At 46.0% G+C, this 14,874-nt stretch overlaps 2 protein-coding genes across 2 annotated transcripts; both read left to right on the top strand.

The window, feature by feature from the left end:
• The first annotated feature begins 1,696 nt into the window (after window positions 1-1,696).
• SNRPA1 (small nuclear ribonucleoprotein polypeptide A') lies at window positions 1,697-7,132 on the top strand. Its single transcript, XM_032195323.1, has 9 exons — window positions 1,697-1,853; window positions 2,133-2,280; window positions 2,765-2,843; window positions 3,773-3,819; window positions 3,960-4,062; window positions 4,603-4,682; window positions 6,001-6,076; window positions 6,471-6,564; window positions 7,074-7,132. The coding sequence occupies exons 1-9, from the start codon at window positions 1,772-1,774 to the stop codon at window positions 7,130-7,132; spliced, it is 768 nt and encodes a 255-aa protein (XP_032051214.1). The 5' UTR covers window positions 1,697-1,771.
• Window positions 7,133-7,644: 512 nt separating this feature from the next.
• SELENOS (selenoprotein S) lies at window positions 7,645-13,118 on the top strand. The gene is made up of 6 exons (XM_032195264.1): window positions 7,645-7,725; window positions 8,084-8,221; window positions 9,348-9,454; window positions 9,936-10,025; window positions 10,129-10,207; window positions 12,167-13,118. The coding sequence occupies exons 1-6, from the start codon at window positions 7,647-7,649 to the stop codon at window positions 12,244-12,246; spliced, it is 573 nt and encodes a 190-aa protein (XP_032051155.1). The 5' UTR covers window positions 7,645-7,646; the 3' UTR covers window positions 12,247-13,118.
• The last annotated feature ends 1,756 nt before the right edge of the window (window positions 13,119-14,874 follow it).

Below are 14,874 nucleotides of genomic sequence, written 5' to 3'. Positions count from 1 at the left end.
AAGGCAAAAGGTGAATGCTGTGCTGGAGCCTGCAGAGCTCCCAGCCCATCATTTCTTCCCTGAGAGCTGGAAAGCACGTGGAGATGCCAGAGCAACTGTCTCGAGCGCTGCAGTGGGAAGGTGTTTATGGGCAGCCCTGTATTCAGGAGCAAAGCCCAAACTGCTGCTGGGATGGTGGAAAGCACCGAGAGCTGTAATTACTGTGTGAGGCTGTCCTGGCTGTGTAGCAGGAAAGGAGCAGCATTTGTCTGAAAAAGCACAGTCCCACTGGCTAGAAGCACAAGCAGCTACTTTCCAAGGGAAAGCAGCCTGCTTGCTGCGTGTCAGCCCACGGGAAGCAGGTCCCCAGCCTGCTCTGCCTGGATTCCTACAGACCTAGTCTGATCTGTAATGCCAGAAGCAGAGAGGGAAGCTCTGGTAAAAGCTTCTGCCTGCTTTAGGGTTTAATGGGTAGCAAAGCCAAGCCTTTACTCCGTTGATAGATGTGCCTGGATGCAGAGCTCTGCACTCTCTCTCTGGCTGTGCACAGAACTGAGCAGTGGGGTACGTGGAGAAACTGCAGCTCAACACAGATTTTGCCACAAAGGAGATTGCAGTGACCCATGGCAGGATCATGTTGTCCATGAGAGGATGGCTTGGAGTGAAAAAAACTTCTAATTTTGTACCTTTTCCCTCAACACTCACAATTGCTGCTAGGAGCCCACAGAGAAGGATTGCTGCCCTTCTCAGCAGCGCTGCCACAGACAGATCAAAGACCAAAAGTTTTCCACCACCTTCGAGGCCTGGGGAGAGAGGGGTGACGGAGACACCCTGGGACGCTTGGGGCTGCTTTGGCCAAAGGCTGAGGCGTTTGTAGGACATCAGTTCCCTCTGCTGACGAGCTGCCGAAGTGCTGCAGTGCTATGGCTGCACTCATGGGGGATTGCCCAAACTCCCCAAATCAAGGCCACACCTGAGCAAAGCTGCTCCCCTGGGCCCTTGGTGTCGCTCCCCCCAGCTCCCTGGGGGAGACAAGGTTCCAAAAGCATAGAAAAGCACTGTTTAAGGACCTTAAAAGCAATGAGATTTAGGAGGATATGAGGGAAAAAGGGAACAGTGTGACTTGGTTGGGCACTGGCACAGGCTACCCTGGGTAGCTGACATAGCACCGAGCCTGGAAAAGTTCAAGAAGCATTTAGGACACTGCTCTCAGACACATGGTTTGTTTTTTGGGTGGTCCTCTGTGGAGCTGGGAGCTGGACTCCATGCTCCTCCATCATTCAGTGACAAAAGGGACATAGAGCTTCTGGAAAGGATACAGTGTAGAGCCACAAAAATGATTAAGGGATTGGAGCATCTGTCCTGTGAGGAAGGACTAAGCAAGCTGGACCTGTTTAGCTTAGAGAAAAGATTGAGAGGGGATCTTATCAACCTCTAAAATTACCAGAGGGGGCAGCGTAAAGGGGATGGGACCAAATTAATCTAAGTGGTGGCTAGTGATAGCACAAGGGTTAATGAGCTCAAATTGAACCACAAGAAGCTTCATCGCCACGTGAGGAAGAACTTATTTATTGTTCAGGTGACGGAACTGAACCCAAAGCCGAGCACCACCCCGCTCACCCCGCTCTTCCCCGCCCTCCGCGGCCGCCATTTCGCGGAGGAGGAGCCGGGGGCCGGGCGGCGCCTGCTCGGCTGTGGGCGGCTGGGGCCTGGCGGAGCGGGGCGGGCACGGCTCGGATCGGCTCGGCTCGGCCTGGTGCGGCCTGGTGTGGCCTAACGAGGGCTCGGAGGGATGGTGAAGCTCACGGCGGAGCTGATCGAGCAGGCGGCGCAGTACACCAACGCCGTCCGAGACCGAGAGCTCGACCTGCGCGGTGCGGGGCTGAGGGGGGAGCCCCTGAGGGGGGAGCTGGGCCCCTGAGGGGGGAGCTGGGCCCGGCCCCGTGGGGCTGGTTTTGGGCCCAAGGATTCGTTTTTTGGTTCTCTGGGGGCTGTTGGAGGATTTATGCCGTGTGGGAGCGGGGTGAAGGCGCCCTGCAGGGATTTTTAGCAATCCTTTTGTCCAAGCATCTCCCCCAGGCCCTGTTTTTCGCCGTGTTTTACTCACCTGTAGCCACCCTCTAATTCCCGCCTCGCGTTTCTCTTTTCCCCAGGCTATAAAATCCCCGTCATCGAGAATTTAGGCGCCACTCTGGACCAGTTCGATGCCATCGACTTCTCTGACAACGAGATCCGCAAGCTGGATGGGTTCCCCCTGCTGAGGAGGCTGAAAACGCTCCTGATGAATAACAACAGGATTTGGTGAGGGGCTGTGCTTGGGGCCCTGGGGCAGAGGAGCGTCTGTCAGGGCAGGATAGTTGTAGAAATGTTTGTTTTGTGTTTTGTGGGGAAAAAAATGACAATTATTACTGTATAACCCCTCTAGTTTGCTTGCTTTGTTTTTTGCAAAAATCTGTCCCAGATCAGGCTTCAATTTCCAGACAGGATAACGACACACAGAGTCTGGAACTTGGCTAGAATCTTTGGAGTTCATTTACCATCCCCATAAAGAACAGGCAAACAGGGAATGTAACACATATCATGCATCTAATGCTCTTACAGTGCCAGCTGGTATTTTATGCTGCTTTGATTAGAAAAAGTCTTGTAGCTGATGCTAACCCAAACTTGTGCCAGTGTCAGACTTGGTTGTGTTGAAGAGAGAAGCTCTGTATTTTCGTATTTGTGTGTTTTCACCATTGCTAATTTCCAGCCTAAGTTAAACTTTTGGATTTTTGTTCTTCTTCAGTCGGATCGGTGAGGGACTTGAACAGGCTCTGCCCAGCCTCACGGAGCTCGTTCTCACCAACAATAACATTGCTGAATTGGTAAGCTGCTGATGCAGAATAAACCCAAACAATGCTAAATTGTGTGGTTTTGTCATCTTTCTAATTAACCTTTTTATTTAGAGAAATACCATGTGAATTTGGTAGAGTGGTGTGTATACTGGTGTGTATATTTTAATTAACCTAAGTTGCAGCGTTCAGTGGAACGGCAGTCAAAAAAGTCTTGGTGGGTTTCCTGTTTAACTGTAGTTAATTTAATTAATTCTATTTGATGTCTAAAATGCACTTGAGAGTCTGGTGAGGAGCATTCACAAAGGTGATCTAATTACTTTGAAATTAAGTACTTTTAGGTCCAATATTGGACTGAACAAACAGTCTCTGTTTTTAAAAAAATTATGAAAATTCTCTTAAAATTTCTTTTTGGTCACTTATTCAAAACTAGAAAACCCAAGCACATCTAATATTCTCTGTTTGAATTATTTAATTCATAAGCCAAGAGCCTGAGCACAGTTTCATTGGTTTTGTTAGTGGTGTTATGTGTAAAGATGAGCAGATTGGAATTCTTTGTGTAGCATTTGAGCAGATTTAATACCAGCAGGTCTGCTTGCAGCTTTCTAATTCTTAATTTTTTGTTAAAACTGAAACTTGCTTTGTTGCTCTTTTTTTCTCCCTGTTTCTAGAATGTATCTTTTCCATAGTAGAAACCAAGACTTTTGGCTCAGTTGGCTGCCTTAAATTGCATATAGGAGTATTGTTTGAAATGTTACTGACTTGCTGCAGTCCTTTGCGACAGTACAAATGCTGCTATTTGTCTACATTTTCAGAGAATTAAGCTTGAAATGAATGTGAGATTATTCTGCCTCTGAAGCAGTAACTTATAAAGACTAGTAGAAGTTTAGGAACTTTTTGTTTTGAAATATTGGATTCTTATTAAATGCATTCAAAATTGTTTCTGTGTTCCCATTATGCAGGGTGAACTGGATCCGTTATCAAGTATTAAATCATTGACGTACCTGAGGTAGGTAATCTTGAAAAGAGAACTTATATATAGAGGGGAAAAAAAAAAAAAAAGAAAAAAAAATGAAAATAGATATATGAAAGATATTAAAATAAATTTAGATATTAAGTACCTCTTTGTAACCTTTATTTACTTTGTAGCATTTTAAGGAACCCTGTAACAAATAAGAAGCATTACAGACTGTATGTAATCCACAAAGTTCCTCAAGTCAGAGTCCTGGATTTTCAGAAAGTCAAACTCAAAGTAAGTCTGCCATCTTCTGATTCAGCACAAGTTGAAAACCTTTTTTTGTGTTACATTCTTGAAATTTTAGTGGCAACAGTAAGCTTTTTTCCATATTTGTAAGTTGTATTGAAACTATGAATCCGAAGTGGCTTTAAAACACCTGCTTTGCTTTCTTTTATGATTTCATTCTGTTAAGAATCTAGTCTGCTTAATTACATTTAACTATGTTTTACTGCCATCATTTTAATCTGATTCTCTTCTGGCTGGCTAGTTTTGTTGGTAAAAAGAGATCTGGAGAAAGGAACGAGAAATCACAGCGGAGCCCTCTGTTCTCAGTGAAGATGCAGTGTGGGAGAGCTGTTGTTTTTCAGAGCGTTCGGCTGATAGGCCTTGAGTCTGAGTGTTTGGGCAATGTTTATGTGCTTGTTGTTAACGTCTGCTCTCCGTGTGCCAATGCTCGCTGATGAAGATGAGCCAAAGCATCTTTCTTTGCAAAGACAGCAACTTTGCAAAATGCAATGTTCTCAAATTAACTTTGTGTGTGTGGTATCGCTGTAGGAGCGACAGGAGGCAGAGAAAATGTTCAAGGGCAAACGGGGTGCACAGCTTGCAAAGGATATTGCCAGGAGAACAAAAACGTAAGATGAAAAATAAATTTCCACTGGCGTTCTCCTTCAGAAACACCACTTGGCGTGCGGCACTACGCACTGCACCGAAACATCCCTCGTTGACAGGAGGGCTTAACTTTGCTAGGGTGATTTCAAAAGGCACTTCTGGCTGATTTTTGGATGGTGGTGAATACATCTCAGAAATATTTCTGAAAGAGATATTTGGTCAGGGTGGATTCTTATCTTTTTTTCCCCTCTGTGACTTTATTGCAAAGAGGTGGCCATTTGTGTGTTTATTTTTCCACTCTAGATGATTGGTAACTGAAAAATTTTACGTTTTGCTAGGGACTATAAACAGTAGAACGTGCTTTAACTAGGAGGATAAATGCAGCTGAAAACATTTAGTTTACAAGTGTTAAAATATTTGCTTATTTAGCGTGATTCTTAAATAGTACATCACAGAATATCTCAGGTTGGAAGAAACCTTAAATATCACCTTGTTCCAACCCTCCTGCCGTGGGCAGGGATGCCACCCACTAGATCAGGTTGTCCAGGGCCCCATCAAACCTGGCCTTCTTTTTGTTTAATTTTTCATCGAGTTGTTTGGAAAACAGAATTCAGATCATGCATAGCAACAGCGTTTTCAAATTCCTAGCAAAGTAACAGAAGTATCTCAAATGTATGTAGCACCTAAAACTGTAACAGGTGGCCTTTCACAATGGTTTGTGAATAAAAAAGAGTTCAGGTCTGATAGATCACTGATTTACTTGTTCTAAAACTAAATAGTTTGATAAACATAAAGAAAACCTCTCTGTAGCTGTGGAAGAGGTTGCAGGTTCCTGAGGCTGGGTCGGCAGTCAGTAACTCCCATTTTCACAGACTACAAATGTTTATTTTTTTCTTAAAGCAGGTAACTCTGAGAAGCAGAAGTTTAAGATTGCACCTAGAGTAGTGCAGGTTTTAACGTAGGCTTCCACAAGGATATATTAGATCGTTAAGAAAAGGAAACCCCAATTTCCTTTACCCTGTATTTATCCACCTGGCTTTTGTAATGGTGAGAGACAAAACAGAGTGTTCAGCAACATCCAAATCGAGCAGCTCTTGTCAAACACTTTATAAATTATTCTCTGCCTCTCGTTATGAGCAGATGAAAGGTGGGAGGGGGGTTGGGACCCTGAGGACAAGTTGCTGGTGTTTCTGAAGGAGGCAATTCACTGTATCAGTTTGTTAACAAAGATAAGATACTACACTTGATTGATTGAAATGCTTCCAAACCTGGTTTGGAAGTAAGAGAAGCACCTGCTCCTCCCAGGGTGTAATGATACTTTATTTTCTTTTTTCTTTGAAGCTTCAATCCAGGTGCTGGTCTGCCAACAGACAAAAAGAAAACCGGACCCTCCCCAGGTGACGTGGAGGCAATTAAGGTAGGTACAGCGGGACAGCACACGGGGACAAAAATTTAGGAGAAAAGTTGTGAATCCAAACAGAACAAGTGTTTTTTTCCTGGCAACATCTGACTCTGCTCAGATGAACAGAACAGTACGTCCTGTTTGTTGTAGGTGCTTTTCCTGTAAGTTTTCTTCTATGACATACCTGTTTTTTGAGAATTTAACTGAAACTTTGTCCTGGGCTTAGAGTTCTCCCAGGGTAGAACAGCTTGCTTAATAAGGGAGGAAGTACGATCGTGCTTTGTCATGTGTAGAACCTTCTAGGATGTAAAATCTTAACTTCACTTAATTAAAAAAACTTGGTGTGTTTATTTTAAAGACTGATGTGCTGCGTGTGAAGATCCATTGTGCTCTTTTGCCTGTTTTTCAGACTGCCATAGCGAATGCCTCGACTTTGGCTGAAGTGGAGAGGCTGAAAGGCTTGCTGCAGGCTGGTCAGATACCCGGCAGAGAGCGAAAACCAGGTCACGCGCTGCTTCTGCTTCTGGTTTCCAAACAATCCCCATTCCTTGGAAGGGCCAAACAGTGGAAAAGTTTAAAAAACTCTTTAAAACTCCCATAAATTGATGGCCAGAGTGACCGGGGATCATCCCTAAGGCTCTGCAGCCAGCGGGGGTCTGCCTGGCTGCCATATGAGGTTCAGAACTGGCGCAGGGTCTCATGGGGAGCAGCAAGGTGCCAAAACACCAGCTGTAACCCTATTGTCGTTTAAAGAACAATGGTCCCATTATTTTGGGACTCACCCTATTGTTCTGAGCATTAGCTGGGGCACGGGGAGTCCCCGTGGGGTCTTTGGGAGTCCCTGGGGGGGTCTTTGGGACCTCTGAGCAGACACCCCGTAGCTTCAGGCTGCCACCATCACTCCTTATCTGCAGCTGAGACCCGCACAATTGGCCTTTTTTGGGATATTTGTTAACAATTTGGGTTATTAGGCATTATGATGTTCCCCGCTGAACCCTGCCTGTCTCCCCAGGTCCAGCCGAGGACGCGGAGGAGGAGATGGAAGAAGACGCCGTCCCCAACGGATCCTAGCGGGGTGTGGGGGGGTGGCTGCAGCCTGCGGGGCTGCTGGGGGGGGGCTTTTGGGGCCGCGCCGCGCTCAGCCCTCAATAAAGGAGCGGGGCCGGGGGCCGGCGGTGCTCAGCTGCTGCTGGGGGCGTGGTCTGGGACAAGGGGCGTGGTCTGAGGGGTGGGGGCGTGGTCACGGCCGGGAGGGGCGGACCTTCGAGGGTGGTGGGCGTGGTCATACCTTATAGGGAAACCCCGCGCGGGCATTAAGGGAGGTGGGGCCGTTCACTGCCGTTGCGGCCCCGTTGGTCCATTCGCGTCTGCCTATTGGCTCTCGCCGTCCTGATCCCGCCCCCTTTCCACTCTGGCGCCCTGCTATTGGTCCGCGAGGCTGGGTTTCTTTACCCTCATTGGCTCCCCGCTCCCTCCCAGCGGGCGGGGCACGGCACGGGGCGGGCGGTGATTGGCGGGGCGGTGCAGGGCCGGAAGGAGAAGGAGGAAGAGGAGGAGGAGGAGGAGGAGGAGGCGGTGGCCGGGGATGGGTCTGGGGGGCACCGAGGGCGACGAAGCGGAGCTGGAGCGGGGCCTGGGCGGTGCCGAGCTGCTGCGGCACGCGGGTGGGCACCGGGGAGGGGAGCCGGGGGGGAACCGGAGCCGAGGAGGGGCTGTGAGGGGGGCCGGGGCCTGCGCCTGAGGCCTGAGAGGGGCCGGGGCCTGGGCGTGTGAGGGAAACCGGGCCTGAGGGGGGCTGGGGGGAGAAACGGGGCTGAGGGGGGGCTGTGAGGGGAGCTGAGGGTGAAATTTGGTGCTGGGGGTGGGTTACAGGGGGAGCCAGGCCCAAAGCGAGGGCTGTGAGGGGAGCTGGGGTTCAGGCAGGGGGTGTGAAGGGGGCTGAGGGGTGTTTTGGGGTGGGGGGGGTGCGAGGCTGGCGGTGACAAGCAGCCTGCCCTAACCTACGCCTCGTCCCCATCGCAGTGGGCTCGCTGCTGTCCAACTACGGCTGGTACATCCTTCTGGGCTGCGTTGTCATCTATGTCATCGTCCAGAAGATATCCCAAAGCCTGGCCGCCAGGCGGGGTGGCCGGGCGGGAGCGGTTGATGCAGCAGATATCGGTCAGTAAAGCCTCGCGTGCTCCTCGGGGCTGCGTGGTGGTGCTGAGGTGTGGGTGTCAGCCTCTAGGTGCCTCCTGGCACTCCTCGGTTGCCACGGGATGGCTGGCAGCTGTTGGGTTCCACACAGGCAGGATCTTGCCTAATGACAACAAAAAGATTCTGCTCTGGGGGGGGGGGGGGGGTTAACCATGAGGGGTACTCAGGGTGGCTCTTTAGGCCCATGGAAGATGCAGATCTTCTTGCTGAAGAGATTGGTGGGGAAAGGTTTGAACAGGAGAAATATTTTTAAAAGTCTGTGTTGTGGTGGGGTTGTTAGGAAGTGACGTGGTAAGGAGGAAAGGAGCCCTGACTCTATCAGGATTGTGTACACTTGGGGTGTAGCTGCCTCCTGTGTGCGTTGCCTTCTGCAGTGTGGCAGAGGTGGAAAACCTTACGCAGTCCTTACACAGTACACACGATCCTGCCCCACTCCAAGACCTGCTGCTGTAAAGCACAGGCTGTACTTACACGTCTGCTGAAAGAAAAGTGCCTGGCACTGAGCCCTCTGGCTGGCACGGCAGTTGGTGTGACCTCAGAAAGTGTCACTCACTTGTCCTTACATTGAGATGTTTGATGTTTGTGAGTAATTTCTCCGCTGACGGAGCAGATCAAATCTGCCCGTGCCCCGCTGCCGTAATCCAGCCAGCAGGACCCATTGCCAGGAGGAACATGAGGGAACGTGGGCTGGTTGCCGTGTGCTTCTGCACAAAACAAGCTCTCTGGGTAAAAATGGAATCCCTGCGAAGCATGGATGGTGTTTCTGAAGTTATTGGTGTCAAACAAGTCCTTCAGAAATAGAAGCAAATATTCTAGAAGCTGGAATTTTAATTTTGATGGGTTCGTTACGTGGGTGTCTGTATTCATTAAAAGCCCGTTGAAGTAATTGCTCTAAAAATATTCAAATATTACGAGATTTAAATCAGTGTATGAATTACTGTAAAAGATAAGCTGCAAACTGGACTTGAGCTGTGACTTCCTGCAAAACTGCTGCAGCAAGGGATGGGAGCCTTTCCTTATTACCTTTCCTTGAGGATACCATTTAGAATTTATTTCGAACTGCTTTGCAAACTCTTCTGCAATTTCCTAGAGCCCGACCTGGTGGTAAGGAGGCAGGAAGCTTTGGCAGCAGCTCGCCTCAGGATGCAAGAGGAGCTGAATGCACAGGCAGAAAGATACAAAGAAAAACAAAGACAGGTAACTTAACTATGAATTTATTTTTTTTTTTTGGATTCATTACATCAGAAGAGAGAAGGGAGAACCTTTGATAATACATTGGGATGTAAATACGTAGCTGGCTTGTTCATTTAAAAAAACAGGTTTTCTTCCATAGAACCTCCCATTGTGCTTCAAATGGCCATCAGATGCAACGTTCTTTACTCAGCACTTCTTATAGACTGATGATTTAAGCTTTCCACTTAGTTCTGTTTTACTTCCAAAATATTTTTAAGCATGAAGGGGTCAAAAGAAGCTGCAGATGCAGTTTTGTGTATACTGGGGAAGAGGGGGTTGCAGTCCTGTTGTTGGGAAGATTTGGGTGCTCACAAAGCTGAGGTACTGCATCGAGTAAAGATAGATCCTCTGGGTGTTGATGGGTCTGTTGTAGCTGTTCCTGTAGCACGGGCAATTCTATTAGTTCTAAAATCATTGTCTTACATATCCTCAATTTGTCTCCTAGCTTGAAGAAGAGAAGCGAAGGCAGAAGATAGCAATGTGGGAAAGCATGCAAGAAGGAAAAAGTTACAAAGGAAACCTGAAACTGAGTCAGGTAATGGCTGAGTTGTTAACCAGGTTACGGTTATGTATGTGTGATTAGTTAAGTCAAAGCTCACATTATCTAAATTCTGAGTAACGTTTACTTTTGTGAACAGCAAGAAGTAGAACCTGGTGCCTCCACCTCAGCAGCAGTCCCAAAGTCTAAACCAAACAAAAAGCCTTTGCGAGGAGGTGGTGAGTATGAAATCCTTCAGATGTTTTGAGCTTGAAACAGAGCATTTATCTACCTGTGCACAAAGTCATTGTGTAAATACCTCTAATTTTCCTCTTGTGCAGGAAGAAAACAAAATGTACCTTATGAACAAGTTCTCTGCTTTACCCATTGTGGTCTGCTTACACTTTGTACAAAACGTGGTGGGCAGTTTCCGTCCTGTTTTTCCCAGGGAGGCAATATTTCAGTTTTCTTGTAAATGCTTTTGCCATAACTTAGGGAGATTGTTGTACTCAAAAATACAGGTTCTTGCAATATTTCTGGGACCCCTCTCCTATTGTTGGGGAAGTCCAATAACTTAATATCTGACCTGTCTTCCAGTCACCCGTACTACTAACTCAATGCAGGAAGAAAATATTTTACTTTCTCTTATGTAGACTCAGGGACATGAAACACCTCATTAAGGTAGATGTGACCTTGTTAATCAGGTATTACAGTAACAACCTATTGAATATGCTGATCCTGCAGAGGTATAAAACTGGTACCAACTCCAATAGACCACCATAGGGTGGTTTCATTAAACTCACTGTCAACCTGAAATCTGTTTCGATGGATTAACTGTTTTCTGTAGCCAGAAATCCTCCCCGTAAGGGTCACTGCTCTAGATCAGCCAGGCAGCTCCTCTCCTTCCTCTCCTCTTGGCCAAACAGCCTTTGCCATACCTGCAAGTGCTAATTTGGCTATAATATTCTAATTGCAGTTTTCCATAGCAGAAGGGATCATCCTAGACAACCTCAACCGTATCAGACTAAAAGGGAAACACACTTAGGGTGCAGCAGTGAACAAGTCACTTGATTTAAATGTATCAAGCCTAAAGATCCTTCATTTATATGTGCTATACCTCAGTAATTGTAGAGTGCTGAAAGTTCTGCTTTGAGTATTATGGATTGATTCATCTTAGGGTGTTTGATATGAGGTAATATTAATATAAATGTCTGATACTGTCAGATATCTTTGTAGCTGTCGCACAGAATATTTACTGCTACCAGGAATGAGAAATGTGTGCTAGTCCTTAGCACATGGTTCTTTCATGTGCTGAGAAACATGATCAGGGCAACTAGGTTGAGGCATCCTTCCAGCTGCTACCTGTCCTATTTTCAACCTAAGCAAAATCTTTGCTTAAGTTTAACGGATTATGGAATTAGAGGTCTCTGATCTTCTCATGAGTTAGCTGAGGATGAAGTGAAAGAACCATCTGCGCTGTTCAGCTGCTGAATTAAGCTAGAAAGCAGAACTTAGCTCGTACAACAAAAACAAACTTCAAAGATGGAGGTGGTGCTTGAAGTTTCAGTGGAACAGGTTGCTTTGAAACCTGCTTGGTTAGCAAGGCTTTTGGTTTTCCTTTTTTTGCCTTGTACAAAACAAATCGAATATGTTTGCCAAGTGGTACCTTTCCAAGTGCATGCTCATAAAATGAAGTTGCTTGTAGCATGGCATTGGGAGGTTCAACTAAAGTTGCCTCACTGTGTGCACTTGGCTTCTCAAATTCATTTAAAAATTATCTTGTAGTAGTAGAATCTGCTTTTCGACCTTCAAAATATTCCTTACAGGACTGGAATTAAAGATTATTGTAAGTCCCTAAATAGTAGGGCTCTGGGAGAACAGATAAACTCTTACTGCTCTACAGCAACTGCAGAGCAGCATTAAGGCTTTAATGCAGATTTAGCGAAGTTATATGGCAATTGAAATCAATTTGATTTAATCCAAATTGGTCAAATTAAAACACAAATGTTTTGCAATGGCTTTTACTGTTAGCCCTATAAAATAAACCATCTCACGTCTGGATATTTTCTCTGCTTTCATTTTCCTTAAGTCGCTGCCTGTGCAGTAAATAAAAATAAGGTGCAAAGACTTGTGAAATTTATTTTGGACTTGTGTGTTGATGAGTATTAACACGGTGGATTTCTCGTGTGTTCTTCTAGGCTATAACCCCCTGTCTGGAGAAGGAGGCGGAACGTGTTCCTGGAGACCAGGCCGCAGGGGCCCGTCAGCAGGTGGATGAGGCTAACCTCCCTAGTGCCTCACATCACTAGCAGGCTTACTCCTACCCACTGTCTGACTGCCTACAGTTGGCGTGTCACCGTGACTCCTTTGGGGTGTGGTTTAGTGCAGGTGCTCATTTAAAAACAGATTTTACATCATTTGCATATACTAACAGCAACGATACTACACAAGAAAAATACCCGGTTCTCTTAGAGAGGAGGAAGAAAGAAACAAAGTCAGTACAATCAGTTCATTTTCTTCCCTCTGTAGGGAGGAAACCTAGTCTCCAGCCCAGATGTGTCACTTGTGATTGAGAGCAGGATTCTGTGGTTGGCCTTTCCAAAGACTGGCCTTGAGCTGGTGAATGAAGGATCTAGGCCTCAGTTTACCTGTGTAAAAAGAGGATATTTGCCATCCTCAGACCTGTAATGGGATTTACTGTGTTTGGCTGGAAGGTCTTTAGAAGGGAAGAATATTGTCATTGGCAGATGCCTTCAATGTTTGGAGGAGGGACTTTGAGAAAACCCAGATGACCTGACAAACGCCCTGGATTTGCACTGAAGGCCAGTTACTTTAGAAGAGTCTCTGTGACAAGCTACCTTGAATGATGTTTTCCTTAGAAATGGTGAACAAACCAGTGAGGATTACTGATGCTAGACAGCAGATGGGGGTTTCTTGCTATTCCTTTTTTTTTTTTTCTTCAATTTCAACTGCTTTGTAAAAACAAGATACCGTTAATATTAAATACAATTGCCAACAAATCCTAAATCTAGTATTTACAGTCTTGTGCTTTTCTACGGCATCTTTTCTATAGAAGGCATATGTTGTAGTGCAATAAATGTGTACAAAGCAAAACGCTAGAGCGTTTTGTGTGTATGTGTAAAGGAAAACATATGAGAGATCAAGTGGAGTGATTTTCATTTGGCTAGCACCATAAACAACAGTTTTGGTTTGGTTTGTCGTTTCAAGCGGTTCCTGCGTTTTTAAGTTTGCTTTTTTTTTTTTTTTTGGGTGTACTCTTCCAAATCATGATTCCTAGAAGAATCCTCTTCAGGTTAAGACCAAATCAAACTTTCCTCAAGTTTAAAAAATGAAACTCCCCATTCCCCACCCCTAGTAAGTGACTGTGAGGCGGGGTAGGTTGGATGAGTAGTTGTTAAATTCTCCAGCTATAGCTGAATCTAAATCAAGGAAATATGTATAACAAAGTCTTTTGCTCTTGGCACAGCAGAGGGTTTCTTTTCAAGTTGCTGCTGACAAATAGTGTTTGTGGAGGAGTGTTTACATGGGCGTGTTCAGCTTGAGCTGCAAGATGTTCAAAAGGAAAAAAGAAGCCACGAGCTGTGCTGAGACCTGTGCGGTGCCTTGTTTCTGGGCAGCAGGACTGCCTGTAGCTTTAGCCACGTAGCATCAGGGTTACACCTCAGGATCACTGAGAACTTACCGCATTCCACTTGCTGTTCTGAAGGTGTCTCAGGGTGTGAAATGAGAGCCTGGCTGCGTTGCGTGGCTGTCCCGCTGCCCTCAGTAGCCTGGCAAGATGCTGGGGTGTGTTCTTACCTTGCTGTCAGCTCATGCAGCACAAAAGGGTGCAGCTTTTTTTTTCTCTCTTTTTTTTGGGGGGTGGGCTGCAGGGAGGCTGAAAAGAGCCTATGACTAGCAAATGCATAACATTTTCTTGTCTCCGCTTGTGTTTGAATTATTTGTGTCCATCTGTACGTGTGACTGCCAGCTCCAAATGCACTGCTCATACAGCCACTGCTCCTTCCAGGTGTCACCTGATCCTCGCTGATTTCCTATGACTGTAAATGTAGCAGGGGCACGTTACTTGGGAGTTTTAAAGTAGCCAAGTAATGAAATGGAAAAGTGGATTACCTTTTCCTTCAGACCCATGAAGTGTGTGCTAAACTGCATGTGGAAGATGAAGTGAGAAGGCCATTAAGGTTCCTATGGAAACTAGTTTTCATTTCCTGGCTTCTGTGCATTTTGATACATAACCTTCAATTTCCATTGTTGTAACACAGAGCGCAGAATGTCACGTCAGGTTTTCTTCTTTAATAAGGCAGAAAAAAACAGAGGCGGGGGAATATTTTTCAAGATCTTCATCCGGGGGAGGGCTAAGTTATCTTGCTCGTACCTGTGAGAAACATTTTCACCTTCTGTTTGGGGAAATAGGCAAGTCTGAGGTGGTGTCTTCAGAAAAAGAGCCGTGGGAGATTGTTGTCTTAAAGGTACAGAATTCCTTGTCTTGATGAAGTGGTGAAGATGGGTTGATTTAGCTCAGTAAAAGCATTTAAAGGAATAAATAAGCAGGTCTGAGCTGAGTATATGCTAATCTTTTTCTGTGTCCCAAAACTTGCTTCTGGCCGGGGCTGGGATATGGATTTTTGCCCAACTCTTAAGATGTTGAGACATATCCAGGGAGAACAGTGATTTACATATTTCTTGCAACTTCAACTTTCTCTCTCCCTTAATTTTTTTTTTTCCCAACCCTGAAGTCCTTAAATTTTTCTTGATCAGACACTTCTAAGCTATTGAACAGAGTGGGAGCAAGAACCTCAGTTTGTAAAACTTTTCCTTTTGGCTCACAAACTACGCAAACAGATGGAAGGGTTTTTCCTCTGACTTCAAATAGAAAGATCTCCCT

Source organism: Aythya fuligula, chromosome 11, assembly GCF_009819795.1.
Source record: "Aythya fuligula isolate bAytFul2 chromosome 11, bAytFul2.pri, whole genome shotgun sequence".
Taxonomy (NCBI): Eukaryota; Metazoa; Chordata; class Aves; order Anseriformes; family Anatidae; genus Aythya; species Aythya fuligula.
This window is presented reverse-complemented; position numbering and strand designations above follow the sequence as displayed.